At 38.4% G+C, this 27,462-nt stretch overlaps 1 protein-coding gene across 1 annotated transcript in view; it reads right to left on the bottom strand.

The window, feature by feature from the left end:
* LOC122789955 (TNFAIP3-interacting protein 3-like) overlaps positions 1-27,462 on the bottom strand; it is a 371,383-nt gene that overhangs the window by 47,527 nt on the left and 296,394 nt on the right. Inside the window, exons 4-5 of the mRNA XM_044057455.1 lie at positions 6,297-6,410; positions 2,857-3,108 (exon numbers count right to left, since the gene is read on the bottom strand). Of these exons, the coding sequence (XP_043913390.1) occupies positions 2,857-3,108; positions 6,297-6,410 (366 nt within the window). The remainder of the gene's footprint in view (positions 1-2,856; positions 3,109-6,296; positions 6,411-27,462) is intronic.

Raw genomic sequence — 27,462 nt, 5'->3', positions numbered from 1 at the left:
TCCTGCATGCAGTGACTTGGATGTCCACTTTCATTGAACAACTATTGAGGTGCTGCCTATAGCTGAGGGGGTAAATAGGGAAGGCCCAGATGTCTGAGTGTAGTGACTCTTTCTAGTGTTGATCCTTCATGACTGATATCCAAATGAAAGATAGAGATCTCTGTGTATCTTTACCAAACATCAAAGGCCTGGCTTTGTCAACATTGACGGAATTATTAGGCATGGAACCAGTTGAATTCAAGGAATTGTTTTTGTTAACATTGATGGAATTTTTAGGCATAGACGTAGCTGAATTCAAAGGATTGATTTTGTCAAGACTGATGGAATTTATAGGCATGGAACCAGCTGAATTCAAGGGATTGGTTTTGTCAACATTGATGGAATTTCTAGGCATGAAATCAGCTAAATTATTTTGAGAAGCCATATGCAAGTTAATCTTTGTTGAGGTACTATCTTGAGCTAAATTCTGGGAACACAAAGCCATTTCCTCAAACAAGAACAATGATGTTATGGAAACTGATAGTGAAAACATTATTAGGTCAAGTCAATGGTAATGATCCAAGCTTTTTGTTCTCAGTTGTCTTGATAACACAGATTGTATCTTCAGTGGTAAAATGATCCACAGAATATTCTTTTCAGTCTGTGTTGATGAAAAGAGTTGATGGAGATATCTGTCACTATGGACTTGCACCTAAACAGTATGTTGACCGATCCTTCAATCTGTCTCAAATACGTTTGAATGCTTTTTCCCTTTCAGTAATTTTAGGACATCTTGAGATCAGACAGGATTAAGACCATTATGGTTTCAACAATGAAGAGATAGTCCTTCTTTCTGTTCTTTGTCTCTCTTGACATGTTTAGTTCCAATATGGCCTGTTGTGAGTGGAGACTTGAGGTGGTGTATGTATTGCATGTGGATAATTTGACCAGGACACCATAAATATCCTTTTTTTTTTTTTAGGGTTTTTGACCCTAACAAGACCACTGCCATCTTAGGCAGATTGGACCTTTAAATTGTATAGCTCAGAAGAGCCCTTTTTGTGGTTGAACATGTTTTGAGGTTATCATTTTTCATCAACGCAGTCATGGTGATGGTTGATGGTATATGTTCTTAGGTGATTACTAGGCTAATGACCCTACAGGAGCCTTTTAGTTTTGACTTGCTTCCCACATGTACCTGACAAGTTTTGATACCCAAGGGTTATTTTAAGGGGTATATGCAAACTTGGGCATGGGAGGTCAAGCATTTATTGGCTGCCACTGTTTAATAGAGACATAGGTGCTAGATCAGGGGTAAATTTCTGATTCCTCATACCCTGGTCCAAGTTACACTTGAATTGCATTAGGGAAGAACTCTGTTTCTCATGGATGGGAAGCTTGTTAAAGAGAAGGGGTTGTATATGAGACACACAGCTGTCCCTTCAACATGTCCTTATGTCACAGACGAGGATTTATTTCGTGCTGAGCAGTAGGAGTCTTCGACTCCATGCAGCATCTTTCATATTACCACCAGATGCATGGTTGGTAGAGCACCATTCTCAGAGACATTTCTAAAGGTTCTCTTGAATAAGTGGGTCTTTAAGGAATTTGGAATTGAATTTCCTAGTAATTGGTTTTGGTTGCTCAGTGAGTCAAATATCTATAGACCTGTTGATATGATGGACTGTCATGAGCTTGTTAAGTCATCACATAGCACTTGCGCTGTCAACATCTTTTTGATCATAAACTGTATGAATGACATAGTCACTGAGACAACAATAGATCATGGATGGGTCCAACTAGTCTTACACTATTTGTCTTATTAGAAGATGGTGTTTGTGACAACCAATCTCTGCTCTCTATCCTCTGATGTTTGTTTAGTAGTACGATGTCACTGCTACAGTAGTTACCCTTTTTAACACACTTTTATCAATGAAGTCTTAAAGAAGAATGGTTTTGACATGCTTTGGAATGCTAGTCGTTACATTGTTAAGGTTGGTGTTCAATTGTTCCTTGGTGTCTTTATCCGTGTTAAGTGTTAGATACACATGCACTAATGACCCTGATACGATGAATGCTTCTGAACTCCTGAGATACTTGTTTATCCCAGGACAAAAACACTGTAGCCTAGTTGATGGACATGGTCTTAGTGGAAAAACTGATGCCATAAATGCATCTGCCATTAAAAGCCTTCCCTATCAAGAAGAATATAAAATATCTACTCTCTTCTCACATCTGAACTTCTACCTGTTTTTTTTTTTTCTATTTAGAAGAGCAGTCTGATGAAACATTCAGCTGTGTGGAATACATAAGGGGATCTCCTCAGCTTGGCCATTACCATATCAGAATACTCAAATGGAAATGGACTAAAATGATGTTATCTAGATAGGGCAGTGTGTGATGTATTGTGTGGTCCACTTGTTTGCATTTATTGTCTATGTTTTGTTAGTCCTGGCACCTCAGTATGGGTATAAAGTGGGTGCATGTGCAGTATGACTGTTACAGTGAATGCTCTAGTTACAAGTTAGTATATTTGTCACAGTGAGTGTTATAGTCAAAGTCTAGTATACCAGCCAGCAAAGTGTTAGAGAAGAAAAGCCAGTTTGCAGAGGGTGCACTAGAAACTTAAAACACTGCTTTAACTAAAATATATTAGATGTGCCAGAAAATAACTATCCAAGTTACAAAAAAGCAGAACTTGCAGGAAAAAGGGAATTTCAAAAGTGCAGAGGTGGAGCTAAGAGGGAAGTCACAATGAGGCAGGATGGTAGGATTATGTTATTGTTGGGGCACAAGCTAGTGAGGAACCAGTGCTGAAATTCAAGAGAAGAAATAGTGAAAGACACAGACACAAAAATTAATATAATAAAATATTACCTGACACTTCAAGGCCTCCAATTGTGCCTTCAGTTCCTGGACCTCTGCTTTAACATCACTGTTGTTCTCGAATGATTTGTTGTTGGCCTGCTTGGAGTGCCTGGGCTTTGGTGATATGGGCAGACTGCTTCCTTCTGACTTATGCACCATTTCACTTTCTACTGATGGCATTAACTTGAAGCTGACTCTTGGGGACTGGAAAGGAGTTTCTGAAAATTCACCTGTCCATGGAGGATAGCATGATTCCACTTTCTTTACAGAAAAGATCAAATAACAAGGCCATAAGCCAGTAGAGAAACTTGAAGAAATGACAAGTACTGTGTATAAACTATAGAACAAAATTATCCTGAAAACATTTGCTGGATAAGTTTAATACAGCAAGCAGTGTACAGATTCATGCATTGTAATTTACTGCATATTTTGCAAATCCAGCTACATGTATATAACTGTCAGTACAGGCGATCAGCTATTTCTGTTACAGTATATAAACCTGATGCTCACCTGTAAAGCATGGTATACATACACATTTTGCACACTGTTCTAGTTTCCATTAGAGTCTATACTTACGTGCCCTGTGAAGTAGGTTTTATGGGGGTTAATTAATAAGGGTGAGAAGGTTTGAATTCAATGAATATTATCATCTAAATCCTGAACTTGTAGTAATCATACTGCATTCACTAAGTTGTATGCTGTTTTCTTACTACTATTTTCAGAAGTTTGCTTTTTGCAGTTTTTCTTTAAACATCAGACTGGGTGCTATCCCTATATTATGTTTTTGTTAAATTCTTGGTAGCACAGTGGTTTAGTGCTTATGGTTTCTATCACACATTTCTAGCGTTCAGGGTTTAAATATGATCTCTGGTAATTGCTGAGAGTTTGCGTGTTTCCCGTTTGCCTATGTGCAATGATCTGGACTTGGTTCAAAACGTAATTAATATAACTGCATTTTTCGTGATATTCTCAACTCCCTGGCTCCCCTCAGAAAAATAAGAGTTAAATTTGTCTTTGCACCTTGGCTCTCCCAGTCCACTCACTCTCTAATGCACAAGAGGGACAATGCCTGTAAAACATGGCTAAAAAGTTAATCCTCCTCCTACCTCCAAACCTATAAAGAACTCTGAAACCTCACTAAAAAGCAAGTCAATACAGACAAGAAAAACTTACCTAAAGCCTCAGACTAACCCTCATACCAATCCAAGAAAATTCTGGAACTCCATTAGTAGGATTCTCCATCCAGGTAGCCCCAGCACAACTAACCATTGCCCTAACAATTCTCCCCAGAAGCTTCAACAATTCTCAACTTTCACTTAATTAACTCCATCTGCTAGTTAACCTACAACAGCATCACCTCTAACCACTTTATCTCCCCTCCTCTCTCTGGCCATCAAACCACCTTCTCTCTCAAAGCAGTCCCAACTGCTTGCATAAAATCTCTACTAAGCAAATTAAAGCTATGCTCCCCCTCAACTGACAGACTACCTCCCCTCTTCCAAAACTTGCCGCTAGCTCAATTGCATACCCAGTCTCGATACTAATCAATGGATCTGTCCAAGAAACCACAGTCCTCTCCATCTGGAAACACTTTTTCACTATACCCATCCACAAAGGAGGACAGTCCACTGACCTTACAAACTACAGATCCATAGCCATTCTATCTCCCCTCTCTAAAATACTCTAAATGTATACATAATCAACTCTTATATTACCTCCTTCATGAAAATCTACTCACTCCTACTCAGCACAGGTTCTGTCCTAACAATAGCATAACTACAGCACTAATTTCCTACACTCATACAATTTCCAAGCCGGAGACAATAATAAACTAGTTTTCTGTCTATTTTAGACCTCTCCAAAGTATTTGATATCATCTCCCACCCCAAGCTACTCACTAAACTCTCTGATGTTAACCTCTCTTGTTCAACTTGAGTCTTAAATGGTTTGCTAGCTACCTCACTGATAGACAAGTAATCTGTCAGGAGGCTGTCCTCCTTCTCCCCTTCCTAGCAGTCCGAACAGGTATTCCCAAGGCTCTATTCTTGAAGCACTGCTATTCTTCACTAGCTGTCTTCACACATCCTGCTCTCACCGCTCTCATACAATATTCAGATGATTCCACCATCATCACCACTTCTGATAATCTCTCTCACCTCCACACTCTAACCCAAAACTCTTTCAACTCTGTGGAAACTTGGTTAATTGACAACCAACCCTTACTCACCCCCCCCAAAAAGCTTCTCTTATTCCTCCCAAAATCCCTTTCCTACTGCAAATCTTCATTTATTATCACATCTTTTGATAACACCACAATTAATGGTGAGACACACAGCAAGCTTTTGGGCACCATCATTGACAATCAACTTAAATTTGACCTTCAAGTCCAAAACTGTATTAAAAAAACTCATCATAAACAGGGCTTTCTCTACTGAAACTAAAAACATACCTCACAATTAACTCAAGACTCTTCATTGCCCTTGTCTACCTTCTCCCCAGTCTACTTTAAGCCTCTCCAATACTGACCAACTTAACAATCCTCTCTTAAGGCTAAACTTGAACTAACTTATAAGAAAATCAGTAGATTCATTGCCAGCCAGCCATATAAATCACACCACTGCCTTTCTCTGAAATCCCGTAGCTGACTAGAATTCCCCCACCAGCTCCTTCTACCTTAACTGCTACACACACATCTATCCTCTACAAACCTTCCTCATGCCCCACCATCTCATCCCTCATCTCCCACTCCCGTCAGAGCTTTGAACATTCTCTCCTTGAAATCCATAAGCCCAGAAGAACAATTGGCCAACACCTATATAGCTACTCTGTTGCCTCTGCCTGGAAATAACCTCACCTGACCATCTGAACTATATCCAATATTCATAATTTCAGGAAAGCCTTAAAGGACCATTTACTGAACTTGTGGACCTGTGCCTGCCTAAGTCCAGCCTAACTCTCTGAATCTGTTAAACCAACTGTCCACCTCATTCTACCACCCTTAATACTTTACTTTCAAAAATTCTTTATGACACCGATAGCCTTTCCCTGTTCCCTGCTTTCTGCCTTCATCCTCTCTACTTAAAACATTTTTTAAACAAATATTTTTAGACGTACATGTAACTCTACTACCTACACTGCCTGTGTGATTAATTACTTATGTATTTTACTTATGATTGTATCTATACCCACAATTATATTTGAAATTCCTTCTGTAACTACTATGATTTCTGCTTTTATAAATTGCTGTATGGAGCTTTTCTCTCCAAGCCTCTGCTGAAAATAGGCTCATACTCAGAGAAACCTGGTTAACAAATATCAAAATAAATAAAAACTACTGAAATGTATTAGTTATGAAACTGGAGGAGGTGTAAATTATCTGATGAAAATACACATGTGGTCCTGAGATGCACTTATGCTTCATCTGCTGTCCTTCACCCTGTTATCCTTACCTTTCTGTCTGGGTTTCCATGAAGTTTGTTTTCAAGATGCCGGACATATTCTTGAAGGTTCTGGTTCTTCTTTAGCTCCTGGACTAGGGTCTGTTCAAAGTATTCCCGTTTATTCTATCGTCAGAAAATGCAATGTATCAGAAACTGTTTGCACTGCTCCCATTTAAATAATCACATTAGATAGAAAGTGAAAAAAAAAAGTTAATCTTACCCTGATATTCTAAGCAATGCTAATTCTCCTGAAATGCTATAAGCGGTTATTACTAATTTTTATATTCTAATTTAAAATGAACTCATGAGTACAACCATACTGACATGATTTTCTTCTTCTTTTTTTCTTGGTTAAGTCTTCTTTCTTTTTCTTAAAATGAAGTTGATACCTCCCAAGGATGAGATTATAATGTCCTACCTGCACTACAATCTCATGCAAAAGCTACTTATCATTAAAATGTTAATGCTCCGATTTAGTGTATCATTTCAGAATCTCTGGACACACTGTCAATAACTTTTATCCAGTAACATTTCTGCTCTGTGTTCTTTTAGTTTTTACTTATGTATCTTTTGTTGACCAGATTAGTCCCACTAGACTTCTCTTTGGGGAGACCTGAGGAGGAATTTATACTACTAAGGGGAATATGGGAAGGGTACTGGGGAATTTCCCCCTCTCTTTTTGATAGGTAACATGGGAGCTTTTACATCCACCTGAGCCACACCCAACTGAAGCAGATCGGATATGAGTTTAATGACTCATCAGCAGGATAGGATGACAAACTGTGGAGTGCAGCACCTCCCTTTTACTGCACTACAGTGTCAGAAATGCAATTACCTGGTGTGGGAATATAATCCACAGTCTTCTGCGAGTCTGCACACTGACTGTGTGCTATTATTTGTTATGTATCATACATGATGTAGTAAGCTCTGACTTCTTTAGATGCAATATACTGCTTAATTTATTTTTTGTGATGCTAGGATTTAATTGATTGGGTATGCACTGCCATCCAGACCCGATTTCTTTCGGCGGTGGCACATTCTTGTAATTTAAGATTGGCATACATTCTAGCAGTACATTGTAGAAGAGCCATGATCCCTCAAATACTTCATAGGTTTATTGACCCCAGTGGGAAGAAAGGCAGTAGTAGATGAAAATGCAGAGTAAAAGATGTGAATTACCAGAAACATAATAGGTTTATGACCTTATTCTGGGATGGAAAAATCATAAAGCTGCAAACACCATACTTTGTGGGCTTCTGCATAAAAAAATGTAAAATGTAATTGGTATTATATAGTAAGAAACAAATACACAAAATATTGTAAGATTTCATCCAAACATATTTTAACAAGTGCATTATAACTGTAAAGGTGCTCAGTAAACACAGACAGAATGCAAATGTGTTATCAGCCGGCATGAGGTCTTCACTGTAATTCCTAAGAATTGCTGGAAAAATCATATGACATGCATACTCAAAATTATTTCCAGTTCTAAAAGCTAGATGCAGCCATACCCCTCAACTGTACAGATTTCACAGAATGTGCAGATTTTGGCCTCATAATTTTTGGTCCGTTTTTCATAAAATTGTAGTTTTTGAGCAAATTAGTGGTAAATCATTAAAGGCTAAAGTTAGAAAATAATGACAGACATTTGAGTTTCAGACTTCATATCCTTCAGAAAAGTGCATGCTAATGCAAAACCTGTTATTCTATCAACTTTCTAAGTTTGCAAGAGCAATATTAAAAATTGTCCCTTTTTTGGGCTTTTGTCCCAGTTTTATTTATGGCTTTGTCCAGATTTCTCACTCTAAGAGGTTGAGAGGTATGGATGGAGCACAATCATTTAAACCCCTCCCTACTTTTTTCAACCATGTCAATGACCTTTTGGATTAGGAATTGGTCATACTATTTAAAATGAATACTTTGTGTTCATTCTGTTAGCTTTTCAGTCTATCCATATCAGGTTGTTTTAATTGGGTTACTGGTATTTGCTCAAACTTTATTTTTCTATTCTCTCTGGGTCATTTGTTTTTGTTAGGACATTTTTGCCTTAGATTTTTGTTTTTGTAAGCTTGATTTCTATCATGGTTCTTGTACATCTTTATATTATAGTATTTTCCCTAATTACTTCAAATTGTCTTTATTAGACATTCTTATTATGAACTGATGTCTTATGTTCCTTCTGTATAAGCAATTTCCACCTCTCAGATAGCATAAGATCTTAGTTCAACTGCTTGAACAGCAAATTCAGAATCAGGTTGTAAATTGTCACAGATGTTGTAGTCCACTTTGACTAACTTCCATACATTTGGCCTGCATTTCTCTTATTTTATCCTGATTATCTGGCATCACTAATGACGTCATGCTTGGTAGTTTGCTCTTAAACATTATTCTTATAATAACTGAGTTGGTAAAAGACTGAGATTCTGAAATGAAGTATTCCTGTTTTCAAAACTGAAAGACAATACCCCTATTAACTGCTAGTGAACTTTTCAGTATTTATCTATCTGAAGTGGGCAATTAAGACTTGAAAATGAAGAGTCTTGTGCAAACCATTTGAATTCCAGTGTCTTGAACTCTGGACAATTATCGGATATAAGAATAACTATGCCTTATCTGGAAAAAGGATAATTCTACTAAGTTGTAGTGTATGTTAGTATTAACACTTTCCTGTGCTGGAAATAATGCACACACATACCAGATACATGGTTTCTTCATACTGAAACAACCCCCTGCCTACTCATCTCTATGTATATCCATGTATTGTATAAAGTAACATCTCTTCTCAAGGACTGTGACTGGGGCATAAAACTACTCACATTTTTACCACTTGTTCTTGTGCTATTTACATTCCAGGCAAAAACGTTCACCTCTGTCTGTTTCCTTGCAGTTCACTATTCGAAGGTGTAACTTCTGTACTCTCAAACCTTTATTCTCTGAACAGGTTAGCCTCAATACTCAACTCAGCTTTGAACATTAAGCCTCTGACACAATAAATTTCATCTGGGGAGTTAAAGTAAGACAGAATTTCATACTAGTCTGATGTTTTCCATGGGAAGCCTCTTATAGTGACTCTTTAACAACTGAATTTCTAAGTCAGTATCAGTATATCTTAAAAAAATTCTTCTATTATTTGCAACTGTAGAATCACCCAAAAACTTAGGATTTTTTTCTAGCAAATTTCCACATATCTCCTATATGTAGATTTTGCCTGATCTGTATTTAAGGTCATACTTCTGCAGGTTAAGTAACATATTCTGTAATCTCATTGCATCTTACAGAAAAAAAATTATATATGCTTTGCAAAGATTTATGATCTTTGTTTTTACTTTTTAATCGTAAAGGTGTTTGTGGATTTTTTTATATCAGTACACTATTCCATAATAGTTGTTTCTTTCTTTGAGCATATCTTTTGTACACCTTGAGGCAGAATCATCAGGTCTGTCTTCCTGTAAAGCCACTGCTCCTATGCCATTCTGACTGCCATCCATTTGCAATATAACTTGTTCGCCTGCTTGCTTAACAGTATTATTTTAGCACTGGCATGTTACTAGTTTCTTTAGCATTTAAAACTTGTTTATTTTTAATAGTTCAACTGCTTTGCTTAAAAAGCTTTTGAAAAGGCATAGTTTTCTCAGACATATTGGATACTGCATCATGCCTAGAAATGTCATTATTCCCTGTTTTTCTTCTGGCTTTGTCATTTGCATTATCGCTCTGACATTCTCTGATATGAGATACAGTCCCTTCTATTCTGGAATATGTCCCACATATTTAAGACTTACTTACATTTGCTCTTAGTTTAAAAATTATAATATATTTTTTCTGTTCATGAATTGTACAGTTGTAATGTCACATTTGTCTTGTGGCTATCCCTACCGTAATGGATGATCAATTATATTGATCAAAGCCTTCAATTAGTTATGGAACTACTCTTTGAAATACTGTTGGTGCTGATGACATACCAAAATACCAAATGGAAGCCACATAAATTTTTACTTGCTTAATGACTTACGTGTACACAGCTTAGAGCTTTTTCCATCAAGCTTTATCTCCAGAAACCATGGTTTCCATATAATACTAAAGTGAACCCAGCATTTAGTATTGGAGTAAACTTTCTCAACTCTATATATCAGTGTAGTCTTTTTACCACATTATTCAGATTTTGTAGATTAATGCATATACGAATATTGTGATATTTTAAATAATGACTATATTATCTATTCTGTTGGCTTTCTGCTCTTTAATGACTAAGAATTCACTTTAATATCTGTTCAGGTTTACTTATAAGATATACTGGTGCTTTCCTTGGACCATATGTATATACATATGCACAGTGTGTACCCTAGTATTCTTACCCCTGCTATCATTGGCTCATCAGCTGTACAATGCCTGCATCCCTGTTTTGGCTTTAACTATTATCTACCTACAAAATAATGTTTCTCATTCTTTACCTCAATTTCATTTATTCCTAATATCTGTACTGTAACTCTCCTCAACCATGCTTCATATATCATATCTAATGTTTGCTTGTCACATATATTGTACATAAACTGTTTGCATACTGAATGTTTTACACTTTGAATTTAATATCCTGCATAATGACACCACAGAAGGAATATCTGGTTTATGTTTGTACAGTGTCACTACAGAAAAAGTATTTGTTTGCATCTAGATGTCTTAAGAAAAATTTATGTGATGTATCTTTTTATAGTGACATAGCATCTGGACTTATTATGAATATATTTTGTTAACCTATCCATGATGGTAAGTAAGCCAGCATAGTTATACAAGATATCTTTGCTCTGGCTCAGTATGTCAGGTGCCTCTGCTTTTGTAGGAATTTTCCTGTGCACATGTATTTAGTGTACTGTGAGAATGTTTTGTCATATTAAAACTCTCACAAGGCAAGTGACACAAAATATTAGGCTAATTACCTTCTTGAGTCAGCTACTGATTGAATGAGGTTCTTATGTTTTTTTTTTTTATTTTTGCATTAACAGTTTTTTACCCAGTGGATTTACTTAGTGCTCTGAATAATTCAGTAATGTGCATATTGCTTTCTTGACTTCCCTAGCTGTGGTCAAATGTGAGTTTGATGAGGTTGCAACTCATAGGTTCATAGGTAGGTACTAGGCTATTAGCCCTAGGGCCTATATAAGCCTAGCCAAAAAGGTACCATGGCTTTCGCCACCCAGGAAAATTATTTTCCTGTGCTCCCATCGAGCAGAGCCACAGAAGTGATCCCCGGGGTGAATTTCCTATTTCCCATCCAATCATCAAGATTTTTCTTGAAGAGTGCTAATGAGGAGCTCTGTTTGACATAGATAGGTAGTCTGTTCCAGAGTATGGGAAGTCTCTGGGACAGGAATCTATCCCTCCAGCATGTTCTGTTTATTGTGGTGACAAGGTTTAGGTCCCTAGAGCGTGTAGCTCGGAGGGATTGGGATTTCTTTACATGGAGCATGTCCAACAGCTCTGAGTTTGACATAGCTTTGTATGTTAGGCAGAGATCACCTCATGGAATAAAGCTGGAGTTTTTGGGCATCTGTTTGAGGCCAGTAATCCTCTTTTGAGGTATTTCTGCAGCCTTTCCAGTTGTTGTAGATGTCTTGTGAGGTACATACCAAAAGGGGCATTGTACTCTATAATGGGTCTAATGAGTGATGAGCAGAGGGGAACAATGACCTCTTTTTTTCTGGATGAGAAACCTTTTGTGATGAGGTGAGCCACATAGAGGGATTTCCTGACCACTGTGGCAATGTGATTATCAAAGGAGAGATTACTGTCCACCTGTGTCCCAAGGTCTCTTATCATGCTTTCGGCATTAAGTAGACTACCACTTATGAGGTAGTTCATGAGTACAGAGTTTTTACCAAAGGGGATGACAATACACTTTTGGCATTGAGCTTCAGGCCATGGCTTTGACACCAGGCATCTGTCTCAGTGAGGCCCTTTTGTAGTATGTCCACATCGTTAGGAGTTTTGATTATGGCTCCTAGTTTGCAGTCATCTGCAAACTTTGTTAGCCAAAGACCTTCTGTGTAGCCTGTACTTCAGAGAAGTATATACCAAACAGGAGAGGACCCAGGACTGAACCCTGTGGTACTCCACTTAGCAGTGGTCTGAAGTCGGACTTGGAGTCTGCTGCTTTCACAGTGTGGGTTCTGTCCATGAGCCAGTTGGCAACCCATCTTGTGACATAGGGATTTATACCTAGTTTAATGAGCTTATCTATAATTCCAGAGTGGGGGATGGTGTTGAAAGCCTTGGCGAGATCTAGATAAGCTGTGTGAGCCACCTTACCCTCATCTATGGCTTTGGTAACTGCTTCAAAGAAGTCAATCAGGTTTAGGAGACATGATCTGCCTTTTGCAAACCCGAACTGGGTAGGGTCCAGAGTTTGGAGATTACCAATGTCTTTGTTTATGAGTTCCATGATGATACATTCCATGGCCTTGCAGACCACGCTCGTCAGGCTAATGGGGCGGTAGTTCCTGGGGTCTGTCGTGGCTCCCCCTTTGTGGAGTGGGATAACCATCATGGTGCACCATTCAGTGGGCACAAAGCCTGAGGTGAGGCTATGATTGAACATGGTACTTAGGTCGGGTGCCAGTTCATTCTGTGGTTCATGTAGAACACAGCCTGGGATATTGTCAGGTCTCATGGATGCTGTGTTTTTGGCTTTGGAGAGTGTGTTTTTTACTTGTGCAGCCGTGATTACAGGAACTTTGCATTCTTCCAGTACAGAGATGGGCCCTCTAGGGGGTGAGAGGGGGGTAAAGTTAGCACTGAACCTATCTGCCAGGATGTTGGCAATATCAGTTGGTTCTGTATATTTAGTGTCATTGTGCTGTAACTCACAGCAGATCTGAGTGCTGCCATTGAGATTCTTGACATAGCTATACTTTGTGGTTGTCTTTAGAGTCAGTGGACACATGATGGTCAAAGACTAAATTATATCTATGTGTCTCGCTAAATCCCCAACTAAATCCCAAACTCATTAAGTAATTTTCCCAACATGCAACTTGTCAGTCTCGTTTTCCATTGAGAAACATTCCCAGCATTCCCAGTACTGTTTCTGTCAGTGCACAACAATAATTCAAAACATTTGGTCATGTGACTGAAGAGTTAGTGTACGTGTAAATAAGAAGGTCCCTCCAAAATATGTTACTTAGTTACTATTATTTTATAATACTTCAACCAGTTGGTTTTATCCACTTGAAACTTTCGGTGCAACTAGACTAGACATGTCCCAGTACTATAAAAGTATTTTCTGATATGTTATAATCTTCACCTATGTTTAGTTTAAATTCAATACGTTGTTAATTAATTCTGAGCTAGCCTTGCCGGCTTGATTATCATGATGCATTACCTCTTTATTTTCTGATTTCACATGCTTTTTATTTTAATAATGCCAACATAGGCTCATAGGTGTTTATTAGGCTAATGACCACAAGGGCCTTTTTAAGCCTAGCCATGCATCCCAAATCTCTGACAAGTTTTGATATGCTTGATAAGTGTAAGCAGGGGCTTGGGAGATGAAAATTTTACAAGCAGAGTCCTGGGAGATGACCCATTTACAGGCTGCCTATGTCCATTAGAGACATAGGGGCCAAACCATGGATGAATTTCCTGTTCCCCATCCAATTTTCCAGGTTGCATTTGAATTGGGTTAGGGAAGCACTCTGCTTCACATGGATGGGGAGCCTGTTCCAGAGATGGGATACATACCTGTCTCTCCAGCACGTCCTATTTATATCACAAGCAAGGTTTAACTCTTTAGAACAGGTAATTCTGGTGTTGTTTGTTTTGCAGATATGCAGGAGGTCCATCAGAGTGGGGCCTGACAATGCCCTGTATGTCAGGCATAGATCTCCCCTTAAAAGCCTGTAGGAGCATTGTACACAATGACAGGTCTGATGAATGCCAAATATAGTGGAACAATAACTTCCTTGGACTTTGATGCCATTCCTTTGTTTATAAGCTGTGCAACATAGAATGATTTCCTTACTACTGTAGACACATGATGGTCAAAGACTAGATTACTATCTATGTGTCTCGCTAAATCCCCAACTACTGGGTCATCTGTAAGGGGTGTGTTGTCAATATGATAGTTATCAGGGATGGATGACTTCCCGAAGGATATTATTATGCATTACTTGGCATTTAGTTTTTACTGCGGTGGTGGTGCTGTTCCTTCATTGAAGGTTGTGCGTTAGGCCCGGCAAGCCAGCACGTAAAACTCTACTGCCAATCATTAGCGGACTGGAGTTCCACTGTGGCAACCCCTAACCGGGAAAAGCCGAAAGACATAAACAAACTTGGCATTTAGTTTTAGTCCACAGCTCTGAAACCAATTGTTTGTTTGTCAATCCCTCCTGGAGAACATTTATGTCAGTGTGGGATTCAATGACAGCTCCTAATTTGCAATCATGTACAAATTTAGTCAGCCAGAGACCACTGACATTGGCCTTGACTTCAGTGAAGTAAATGCCAAAAAGGAGCAGTCCAAGGACTAATCCCTGAGGGACTCCACTTGTGACTGACCTCTTTGTAGAGATCGACTCCACAATTCTAACTTCCTGGGGCCTGTCTGTGAACAAGTTGGCTATCCACTGGGTGACATACGAGTTTGTACCTAACCTCTTGAGTTTATCAACAATGCCCGAGTGGGCTATTGAGTCAAATGCCTTGGCCAGGCCAAGGTAGGGAGTGTGAACCATTTTGCCCTCATCCATTGCTTTGGTTACCCTTTCAAAGAAGTCCACCAGTTTGAATAGGCATGATCTGCCCTTGACGAAACCAAACTGGGTTGGGTCCAGTGTCTGGAGGTTTACTATATCACTACCGATTATTTCCATGATACCTCTTTCCATGGCTTTACATATAAGACTAGTGAGACTTATGGATCTGTAGTTTCCAGTGTCAGTAGATGGCCCACCTTTGTGCAGATGACTGTTGTTATTCTCCATTCATTAGGAACAAAGCCTGTTTGGAGGCTACAGCTAAATAGTAATTCCGGAGGCCCTGACAGGTCATGTTTCATGCTATTTAGAAGGCATGCTGAGATATTGTCTGGGCCCATTGATGCAGTGTTCTTGGCCTTATTGACAGCACTAAGAAGATCTATTCCCTAGTGACGGGAGTTACATTTAATGGTATTTCCTGAGGGGCTCATTTTTGCATTCTGACTCTCTCTCTCTCTCTCTCTCTCTCTCTCTCTCTCTCTCTCTCTCTCTCTCTCTCTCTCTCTCTCTCTCTCTCTCTCTCTCTCTCTCTCTCTCTCTCTCTCTCTCTCTCTCTCTCATCGTTGAAAAGTATTCTTGGTGCAACAGCAATTGCAAAACAGATTAAACAGCGAACAGTAAACAGTCTTCACATATACCTACTACAAGAGGCTTGAATTTCAACTGCAGCACACTTCCCATGTACATCATGGCCTTGCTTCTCATCTCCTTTATTATTAGTATGTATTTTCATTTAAGTTTTATTTTTACTTCATTATTAACACACTTGATTTACCTACTTCTATTCTCTTAAATTCTTTTAACTGTGTATTTGTAATTTCACTTGTTTTGCACACATCTACAGCTTTTCACAAGGTCAAGTCTGCTTTTCGTAAAAGTACTCCCTTTATTTGACCATTGTTATACCACAAATTGTTCTTTTTATTATAACGTAATCATGCAACGCACTACATCCATTGATTCTTTAGCTTAGTAACATAAACACTTATTGTTTCCACTCAGTCTTGATTCCATTAGAAATAAATTAATTTCTTTTCATGGGCTCACAATATGGTCTGAATTTTAATTTCTCCCTTATTGCTGTTGATTTGTCTTTTTCCTTTTCTTAACAGGTGAATGTATTAAAAATCTTCAAGGCTTCTTCCACTGCATTGTACCTTTTCAAACGTTTTGACTTTTCTGCTCACAGTACAGATTAGTTCAAATTTCTGGTCCCATAACTATGAGTTTTCTGCTAACATATCTTGCAGTGAGAGAACACATGTTTATAACAGCTGGGCATTTTTTTCATTGAAAGAGCGAAATACTCTGAGACCTTCTAAGTATGCAAGTGAAAAAGGAAATGATGATTTTACTTAGAAAAATAACTGCATTTGAATGCTGAACAATATTTTTGATCTACATACTATTCAATGACTCAAACATGAATAAACTTTTTGTCTTCTGGCATTTTGCACCATTTCCAATGCCTGTCTAGATAGTCAGTAATGGCTCGGACAACTTTGATCTTTTAATACCTTCTATGAGGTCTTTACTGCCAGGTACTGTTGGAAGGATCATGTGATAGCATACAAAGTAAGATTAGTCCCAGTTCTTAAAGCTATAGCACACTATGATAAAATGTGCACTGAGGAAGTTGAATATCCCAGAAATGTCAAGGAGGGGCAGAAACTATCCTTATATTTGTGTAGCAATACAGGGTTAATTCTGTAGGGTTGAAATGCACTCTGGAAAAGGACATGTGGTTTTGCATGTGGCTTCCTTAAAATATGCTGGGAAATTTAATGTGAAGTAGCACATTTGAATTTTGACCATACAGTCTGCAATTAAAATATGTATTTTGAGTATGCACTTCTCCCATTGATTTAATGATCAGAAATGTATGATCAACACCAACATGGCTATACTAGTGAAACGGTTTTTACCTCCCCAGCAGCTGCCTTCAACTCCTTTTTCTTTAGCGTATATCAATTGCTTATTTTAGTTTTAAGAATGGGGAACTACATTGCAGCCAAATCATATTCATGTACAGGTACAGCCTACTGAAAAATGAATCCACTAATATGCTGCAGTGAAGCTCAGACAGTAAAAAAAAGCAAACTGCATTGCTGTTTAGTGAGTGTAAAATTAAAAACAAAGTAAATCAAGAAAAAAAGAGGGTTTGCTTGCATGTGAGAGGCAGAAGTAGCAAAAGAAGGCAAGGGAAAGAGAAAGTGTATGTGAGAGAGAGTGACACAAAGAGGCGCACCATTGACTGCAATAGGCAGTGCATCAACACACATCCATTAATGCGCTAGAAGTATGAAACTCAACACAAATACATTAATGCATTAGAAGTATGAAACTCAACACACATCCATTAATGCGTTAGAAGTATGAAACTCAACACACATCCATTAATGCGTTAGAAGTATGAAACTCAACACACATCCATTAATGCGTTAGAAGTATGAAACTCAACACACATCCACTAATGCGTTAGAAGTATGAAATTCAACACACATCCATTAATGCGTTAGAAGTATGAAACAACACACATCCATTAATGTGTTAGAAGTATGAAACTCAACACACATCCATTAATGTGTTAGAAGTATGAAACTCAACACATATCCATTAATGCGTTAGAAGTATGAAACTCAACACACATCCATTAATGCGTTAGAAGTATGAAACTCAACACACATCCATTAATGCGTTAGATGTATGAAACTCAACACACATCCATTAATGCGTTAAAAGTATGAAACTCAACACACATCCATTAATGCATTAGAGGTATGAAACAACACACATCCACTAATGCGTTAGAAGTATGAAACTCAACACACATCCGTTAATGTGTTAGAAGTATGAAACTCTTAAGTCAGGCATTATTGACTGACTTTAATCCTCAGTGATTTACCAGCAACATGAGACTCTGCTATATTGCAGCACTCTATGGCAAAATTTGTGGCAGTAACGAGACATGGGTTGACAGGCCACGATTCTTTGCCAGAGATGGCCTCCACCTGTCACCCCTAGGATTCCATATCTTGGCCAAAGCTCTTGCCTCCCCCATTGCGCCTTTTTTCGGCCATGTCGCAAAGACCAATCTTTCAACATAAAAGATCTGTCAAAAAGCAAATTGAAGGTCATGCTGCTCAATGCAAGCAGCCTTACTCTGAAAATGGACTCACTGGAGGCTCTCCTCACACTGGAAGATGCCAATGTCTGTGCAGTCACGGAAACTTCATTCAGAGCTGCAGAGAGCACCCTTGCCTTACCAGACTATACCTCATTTCACACCTTCTGACTCCAAAATGGGGTCGGAAAGACTAAGGGTGGTGGAGTCTCTATCTTCATTAAGGACATGCACACCCACCTCCAGACTGGTTTACCAACATGATGCACTGGAATTACTGCAGGTGCAACTGACAATTGGCAAGAAACCCATTCAAGTTATAGCCATCTATAGACCTCCCTCCATGTCTCAGGACACCCACACCTCCTACCTGGACCTACTTACCCAATAATGTATATATATCCTGCTTCCATTCCCCACTGCTATCCTTGCTTGTAAATTCTAAACCATCACTTTATCTGTAACAGTCTTAGTATCCAGGTCATAATTTTGCATTTGTTAACTGGGTAAGCCTGCTAGGCAGAAGTGCTTCTTTTTAGGATTCGTGTCGAAACGTTTCATTGTTCATTAACTTGTACACAGACACCCATCCTGCCAACTGGATATTGAAGCAGTCTAGTCCAGGACTACAGGCTGAAATTCATTGGCAGCTCACAGCATTAACTCTATTTTTAAAACTACTTGGTGTATCAAGTTCATTCTTTCTGTCCTTCTAGTAAAGAAGTACTCAATTTTTTGGTAAAAAAAATAAATATAAACAGGAATTGTTTGTTCCTGTTACTATCTGCTCAGAAAATACAGTGTACGGAAGAACTGTTCACAGTACCTGCACTTTTTCCAGAATTAGGGATAATAATATAGTATTGCATGTCAATTTCAGATTCAGAATTTCAGATTCATATCCTTCAGGAAATGCATACTAATGCAAACATTTGTTATTCTAATACCTTTATAAATAAGTGCAAATTTTAAAATCTGTCTGTAATTCTGGGTTTTTGTCCTCCCATTAGTTTTAGTTTTGTCCAGAATTCTTATGGTTGAGAGGTAAGCATGAACGTGAACAGTAATATGCAGCACAGTGCATGCTGGGAATACAGAGTTAAAAATGTCTCAAAGATCAAAGGACTAAGCAGAATTTAAAACCTGGCCATTTATCATGGTAAGTTTCAAAGTCATTCTGTAAAGCAATTCATAGTGAAAAACTTAAAAAATCTATAGCATTAACATGGTAGCCTTTGTGATGCTTCAGGATTTGCCCATAATTTGTAGTCACACAGCAGTACAGTCATGGCTTTTCATATGGTTATAGTTAAGTACTAAGCTTATGGCCAGAGAGTGACAGAGAAGCTTAGTTATGACTGCCAAGTAGTATTAAGACTGTATTACTTGCCCCTGGTCAAGGGATCTCTCCCAAAGGCACATAGTCAATGCAACATTAGCCATGAAAGAAAAACAGCTCAAGGATAAGCAGTCATAGAAGCAGATATCTCATGGTATTCTGAGTTTGTATAATCTAACAACTGATTTGCAAAATGTTGTTTTCTAGAATAAAAAATAAGTAACTAATTAAATAATAAAAAATAAATAAATAAAACATCCTGAGTTCTTTGCTACTGTATTCATAAGGGTGTAAGGAGATTCAAAACCTACCATTGCATGTTACTTATTTTTAAACAGCTGTATTGTCTTCCCTGATTGAAATCCCAGGCTACAGGAGAGAGCAGATTGCAAACCAGGACTGTCCAATTTGAAATTGCTAAAATCTCAAGTATTTCCCTCTAAAGTAAGTAAAGTTCTGGGTAAAAGGGGTCTATGTTCAGCCACAGAACATAAAATATCGGTGAATGGCATTACATCGAATGGCATATTCAGTGAAACTCCTCAGGTGGGGGCTACACCCCACACACACCCCACCCCACTAGTTATATATGCCAACTGCAATGTCACACTACAATGGAGAAAGGGCAAATTTCCTGATCGCTACCGTAATGTGAGCTTACTCAAAAGGATCGATAAACAGTATGTTCGATGAGACATGCCATTCGATGCTTTTTCCATTCAATGGCTGAAAACAGACCCAGATAAAAGCACATGGTGTCATAGATTGTCTTCCATACATATTGTCAAGCAAAGCTTCTTCAAAGCATGAACCTGTTCCAGTTATCACTGAACTGGAAGAAAATCTAAATTATATTCAAGAGATACTTAGGATAACCAATTTGGTAGAGAGGAACAGACTTTGCTTACAATGCTGGCCATTTTTGTTTGGAAAGAATATGAAGTGTTATTCAAAAACAACAAGAACATATTCATTTACAGAACTTACACCACACAGTATTTCCATTTAAGAAAGATTTAAAGGGATCAATATGAGAAACAGACAAAAAAGAAAAGTTTTTTTTTTCGGCTGATACAATTCTTCCTCTGTCCACTAGAAACCCTATCACATTACTTGTGGCAATCTGTCAGCTTTTTTCAGACATTGAAAGCAGTACTATGTTTTACCAAAGCAGCCCCCTCCTCTTACAAGGCACATATAAATTGCACAACACTTCTGACAGCTATTGGCTAATTTATGCAACTCTTGCCAATGCTTGGCGACCATGCCAGTGTGATTTGAGTGTATCTGCTGAGTTGCACTTCTTGTTATTTTTTAGTGCTGCTGTTACATTTCTGCATTATCTTCAGCATTTCTGCACACTCCTTTACAAATTAATACTTTATCACCGTAGTAATAGCTGGATTTCTTTATTTCTGTTTTCACTCAACTGTGGTGGTGCTGCGGTAGCGCTGTCGCCTCACAGTAAGACGTTGTCCTGTTCAGTTCTCAGCTAAAGCATCTTCTGTCTGGAGACATGCATGAATGGGCATACCTTCGTTGAAGGTTGTGCGTCAGGGCTGGTAACTCGGCAAGTAAAACTCAACTACCAATCATTAGTGGACCGGAGTTCCGCTGTGGCGACCCCTAACCGGGAAAAGCAGAAAGACACAACAACTCAACAGAAATAAACATATATTTCTTATTACTTATTCTGTGCTTCTGTGTAAGCCGTCTTGGAGATTTGTTTGCCATTCTGTTTGTTCTTTGTTATCTCTTGACTGGTTTGTCTGGTTTTGGTTCTTTTTTCCCCTGCACTTCTGCATTGAACATTCTAAGATTTGCTGATCTTTTTTATTGTGATGATTACTGTGTCCTAGTCATTTGGGTTCTCTCTTGCAGTGATTTTACATCAGGAAGATTTCTATCTGCATTGTAGTGGCAGCAGAAGGTAGCCTGGTCTCTTCTGAGCTGGTAACCACATTAGAAACCTCAGTGGGTGTTTGTGATTTGATGCTAGTTTTCTTGTTAATTGACTTTTGGTGCCTGTATAAAGTCATCACTTTTGTACAACACAACTCATTTATATGGTTTAGCAATGCTTAGCAACTACATCATTATTATTTGAGTGTAAATGTTTCAATCCACTGCCATCCAGACTAGATAAGTATTCCAGATTGCTTAATTGTGCTTCTTATTTTTAAGTGATAATGCTATATTTCTGCAATATTTTCAGAATTGCTGCACTCCTTTACAATTTAAAGTACTGTCAAATATCACTGCACTAACTGCTGGAATTTTGCACTTCTGCTTTGAAAATTCTAGGATTTGCTAATATTTTTATTGTGGTAATTGCTGTGCTCCTGCACTTTGGGCTTTCTCTCTTGCAGTGATTTCACATTAGGAAAATTTAGGTCTGCACTCCAGTGGCAGTAGATTGTAGCTTGGTCTCTTCTTAGCTGGGAATTGTGGTAGAAACCTCAGAGTATGTTGTTTATGATTGGCCATTTGGCTAGTTTGTTTGCTAGTGACTTTGTGTGCCTGTATATAATTATGTTTGAGTAGCAGTGCTCTGTATAGACACTTACACTTGGACTTCAGTTTTCACTATAAACAAACAACTTCAGATAATCCCTGAACACCTGGTTGCATGCTGAGTACTTGGTTTGAGCAAAGAGCAGTAGGACTCTGTAAGATCACAATAGAAGTGCAATCCTTAGCATAATAGCATCCAAGCAAACCTTCTGTAAAACCCCTAGACTTCTCCATTACTGTGGTTTGCACATAGTAAAACATCCATCCAAGAGTCTTGTCCCCTTGTAATCTAGCTGGTATGACCATAGCATTGAGCAGCATTCTACCTTCTCGAACATGATGCTGCAGAATGAGCAGAAGAGCATTAACATTAACAATTGGCTTAGGGCTTGATGTTATTCAAAGAGGGTACAATATATGTCAGCTTGTGAGGATATGGTTGACAAGCCTCAATGCTTCATCATGGATGGTCTGCACCTGTCCCCCTTACACAAATATTTGCTAAAATGTTGTCCACCCCCATGGTACTTCTTTTAGGCAATGCCAACCTGATATACCTTCTACCATAGCACAACAAACTCAGGACAACCTAAAGGTATTACTGCTCAATGTCAGGAGACTAAACAGAAAATTCCAATCCATGTGAGTCCTCCTTAAACTGGAGAATGTAGACATATGTGTAGTTATGGAGTCTTAATTTAAATCTGCAAGAGCACCATGGCAGTGCATGGCTGTAATGCCTTCTGCATATTTACACCATCTACTGCACAGGAAGGGATAAAAGGTGGAGGTGTCTAAATATTTATCAAGCACAGTCACACCTCAAGACGGATAAAGCAGTATGACTCACTTCAGATACTCTGTGTGGAACTCAACATATGCAAATTCCCAGACCATATTATTGTAAGTTATAGGTCCCAGTCTATGACCCAGGACCCACATTCCAAATACTTAAATGTACTGGAGTTGCTCTGCATTGAACCCAACACCGTAGTTCTGGGTGACTTCAATTTCTCCACTATAAACTGGGAAACATACACAATTTTCAGTGCACAAGCCCAGGGATTCATGGACTTTATCAACACAAATGCTCTGGGTCAGCTAGGGTGCACATCCACTGGAAGAGCCAGCTAGTGTGTACACCCACTAGGGACATCAACATCCTTGACCTGATCTTCACAAACATATGGAAACTTTGAAATCACCTGAGGTTTACATCTTCCTTTGTTAGGTCAGATCATATAGATGTCTCCACTGAATTCAATCTAAAGCCTGTCACCACATCCAACTCTCTTATGTTTAGCTATTATTCCAAAGCAAATCACCTACTAGTGAGTGACACCTTGGCAAACTTTCCAGCTCCCCAATCATGTGAACACCATTGTGTATGTGGAATTGTTCACAGAAATCCCATACCATCATGTAAACAACTGCATAAAGACTGCTGTACCCACCCAAAATAAATAGAGGACTAACTCAGAGAAAAAACCACCCAGGTGGAATCCCAATATTAATAATTTAGATAACAAAAGTAAGAAAAATATGACCCAAACTAGGAGTGCAATGTCCAACATGACCAAAAAAACCCTTATCAAACTATGTAGGTATTGTGCAAGTATTATCAAATCCTCCAAAGCTAAATTTGATATAAAGACTGCCTCTCAGGCAAAGGACAATCATAGTCTTCTTCAGGTATGTGTGCAAACTCAAAGGTAACACACAACACTGTGCTGAGCTAACTATAAATGGAATTAACTATACAGATTTGGAGGATATAGCAAATTTACTAGCTCACCAATTAGTTTCACTTTCGCCCGCTGTCCCTTGACTCCTCCCAAGAGATGCACTTGACTATAACTACCCAGCTATCACTAGTGGTAAAAAGAAAATCACCAGCAAGGCTACCACGACCATAAACTTTATTAAAGTGGAAAGTGTTTATTCACTTCAATAAAGTTTACGGTCATGGTAGCCTTGTTGGTGATTTTCTTTTTACTATTTTGGTTCTCTTCCAGTATTGGCTTTCAAGTGATATTGGACTTTTTGTTTTGTTGCCTTGTTGTCAACTATCACTAGCAAACAACTCTCAATGCCCTCTCAAAAGCAAAAAATACTGCATTTATGAGTCCTGATAGTATCCCATGGTGCCTCTGGAATAGCATGAAGCATGACCTATCTGACCCTCTAAGATACATTTTCAGCCTTAGCCTTCGAACTGGCGTCATGTCTAGTGAATGGGGAAATGTAACACTTAACCCTCTGCACCATGCCTCTCAACTGTCCAGATTTTTGCAGAATGTCTAGATTTTTACCTCATATATTTGGTGTGTTTCTTATAAAATCTGTGTTTTTTTCTGGCAAATCACTGAAGATTTAAGTGACTAAATGATGTCACACACATTTGAGTTTCAGACTTTATAGCCTCCAGAAAATGCATACTACCACAAAACCTTTTATTCTATCAACTTTTTAAGTTTATAAGAGTAATATTTAAAATCTATCCCTATTTGTGGATTTGCTCTCTCATTATTTTTGGCTTTATCCAGATTTCTTGCAATAAGAGTTTGAGAGATATATACCTTGGACTTGCTCCTATCCCCCTACCGATCAGTCAGAGGCAGATAGTAAACACATTGCCATCTAAAATAACTACACGGCCATGGATAATCTATCCTGTCATTTACATATGGGAATGCACAGCTAGGCTTAAAAAGGCCTCTTATAGCCTCCAGAGGTCATGAGTTCAAAAATTTCATCAAGGCCTCTTCTTGTCCTTTACAGAACACACACACACACACACACACACACACACACACACACACACACACACACACACACACACACACACACACACACACACGCACAGACTCTTACATCATTGAACTACAGGTATCAGTATGTCTCAGTCATAATCCATGTGGGTGTATATTACCTGAGACTTGCTTCCCTTAACTACATAAAGAGAGACATGATGAAGCTCTCTGACAATGTGTCCCAGGACAGTATGAGCCTAACACTGAGCAGCATTCAAACTTCTCCAAGGATGATGCCAAAATATGAACAGAAAATAATTCACTTTAACAATTTGCTTTAGAGTATGGTGTCATTTGAAGGAAGTACAGTATTTACCAACCTAGGAGGATATGGTCTGTACCTGTCCACTGTGGGATTTCAAATATTGGCTAAAACCTTGCCCACCCCATACTGCCTTTTTTAGCCATTACCAACCTGATAAACCTACCCACATAGCTAAACCAGCCGCAGAAATTCTAAAGCTCTCAGTGTCAGGAGTCTAGACAAGAAACTCCACTCACTGCAAGTGCTACTCATCCTGGAAAATATTGATGTCTGTGCAGTTACTGAAAAATTACTTAAAGTTGCAAAGAGCATCCCAGCAGTAAAGGGCTACAATGCCTTCCACACATTTAGACCAACAATTGCAAAATAATGGATAAAAGGTGGAGGTATCTCTAGTCACATTAAAAACAAACACACCTTAAGGCTGGTCCATCAGTATGATGTACTTGTGCTTCTTCACATCCAAATTACCTTAGGAAAAAGTGCCTTGCCATATCCTTCTATGACCCAGGAAAGCTATAATATTTACTTAAATGTATTGGAGCTGCTTCCCATTTGACCTAAAACCATACTCATGGGCAACTTTAACTACTCCAATATAAAATAGGAATCATACACAACTCACCAACACAAGGAGGATTAGCTGGTAAAAAGAACAATTAAAACCAAGAGCCAGCACCAGGGAAAAGGCCAATAAATATCCGATCAGTACCAAGTGGTAATAGTACAAAACACGCCTCAATGTAAAAATCTTTGCTTTTATTAACGCAGACAATTCACACAATTCAACACGTTTTCGTTGCTGGATGCAACTTCTTCAGATAACACAGAAGACATTTTGTGTCGTTTATATACATAAATAATTAGCCATCTGGTATATCAATTAACAGATTAAAGCAACAAACCCTAAGAATTCTATGTGACAAAATAGTATAACAATCTAATAGATACTAAAATAGCATATGTTGCCACCAATAAATAAATATAAAAAATGCATATTATTGTATAATTCATACAATAATGTACCAAAATTTTAATTAAAATCGAACAATTCCCTTGTATTTATGTTAAAAATATATGTTGTATAAAATACGCATGGAAAATACTGTTGAAAAACATATATATATATTGTAATGTATGTATATTTAGGCTGAACTAGCCTTTAATTTTAGAATAGGCTTAATGGATATATAGTCGTTCAAGCCTGGTTTTTTGTTTGATTCCAGGGAGATTTGCCAAAAAGTCTCCCTTTGCTCCAACCTTGCCTGCCATGGTCCTCCCCTGGGGTCCTTGTATATACTTTCCAAAACAAAGAATTTGTATCTAGCTGTGGGGCATGTGAGTGTATGTTTGTACAAAGCATTGTTGTTATTTGCTTTTTGTACATCATACATATGTTCGTAGATCCTGCGTTTAAGACTTCGCTCAGTTTTGCCCACATAGTATGCTGGACATTGTATGCATATAGCTAGATATATGACCCATTGACTATTGCAATTATAATATTCCCTAGCTTTGATCACTCTGTTCAGGGCTGAAAGGGTTACTTGTTCATCATGTAAGATGTGGGAACATTGTACACAAGTCCCACATCTATAAGTACCCTTACGTGTACGAGCAGTTTTGTTCTGAGTAGGGCCATGTTCTAACAAACTTTTTATATTTTTCCCCTTACGATAAACTGTTCTCATTTTTTTGCCATGCAAGTTGGGCAAATCAGTAAATTCCATGAATGTGTCCCACTCTTGGGAGATAATATCCCTGATATGGCTTGAATTGGTGCTGTATTGTGTAATAAAAGCGTGCTGGAAATCCAAGTTGTTGTCATTTATATCCTGGCCCTGGGGGATAATCCCTGACCCTAATATAGGGATATATTTATCCTTTCTGCCAGCCATCACCTGGTCCTTAATGTTGTTAATAAAATCCTCCGGATAGCCCCTATCCTGGAACATGGTACTCAGTTTATGACATTCTAATAAGAAGTCATCATCGTCAGAGGTCATCCGTGATATTCTGACGAATTGCCCCTTGACGATACTCCTTTTATGGTACATAGGATGTAAACTTCTAAAATGAATGTAGCTGTTTGAAGATGTAGGCTTTCTGTAAACATTAGATTTAAACCCTCCTTCTGTGTTCACACTGAGCAGGACATCCAAGTATTCTACCCTGTTCTCATATATTTGGTACGTGAATGTGAGAAAATCTGTGGTGGAGGCTAAATAATCCATAAATTCCTGAATGACATGGTCTGGCCCTGTCCAAAAAATACAGATGTCGTCAAGAAACCTGTAATAAGCAACCCAGTATTGTTTGTAAAGACTGTTGAATACAAATTTACTCTCCCAGATAGAGAGAATAATGTCAGCG

Source organism: Protopterus annectens, chromosome 15.part0 (genome assembly GCF_019279795.1).
Source record: "Protopterus annectens isolate FY-2018-M chromosome 15.part0, PAN1.0, whole genome shotgun sequence".
NCBI lineage: Eukaryota > Metazoa > Chordata > Ceratodontiformes > Protopteridae > Protopterus > Protopterus annectens.
Note: the sequence above shows the minus strand (reverse complement) of the source record. Positions and strands in the feature narration are given on the sequence as shown.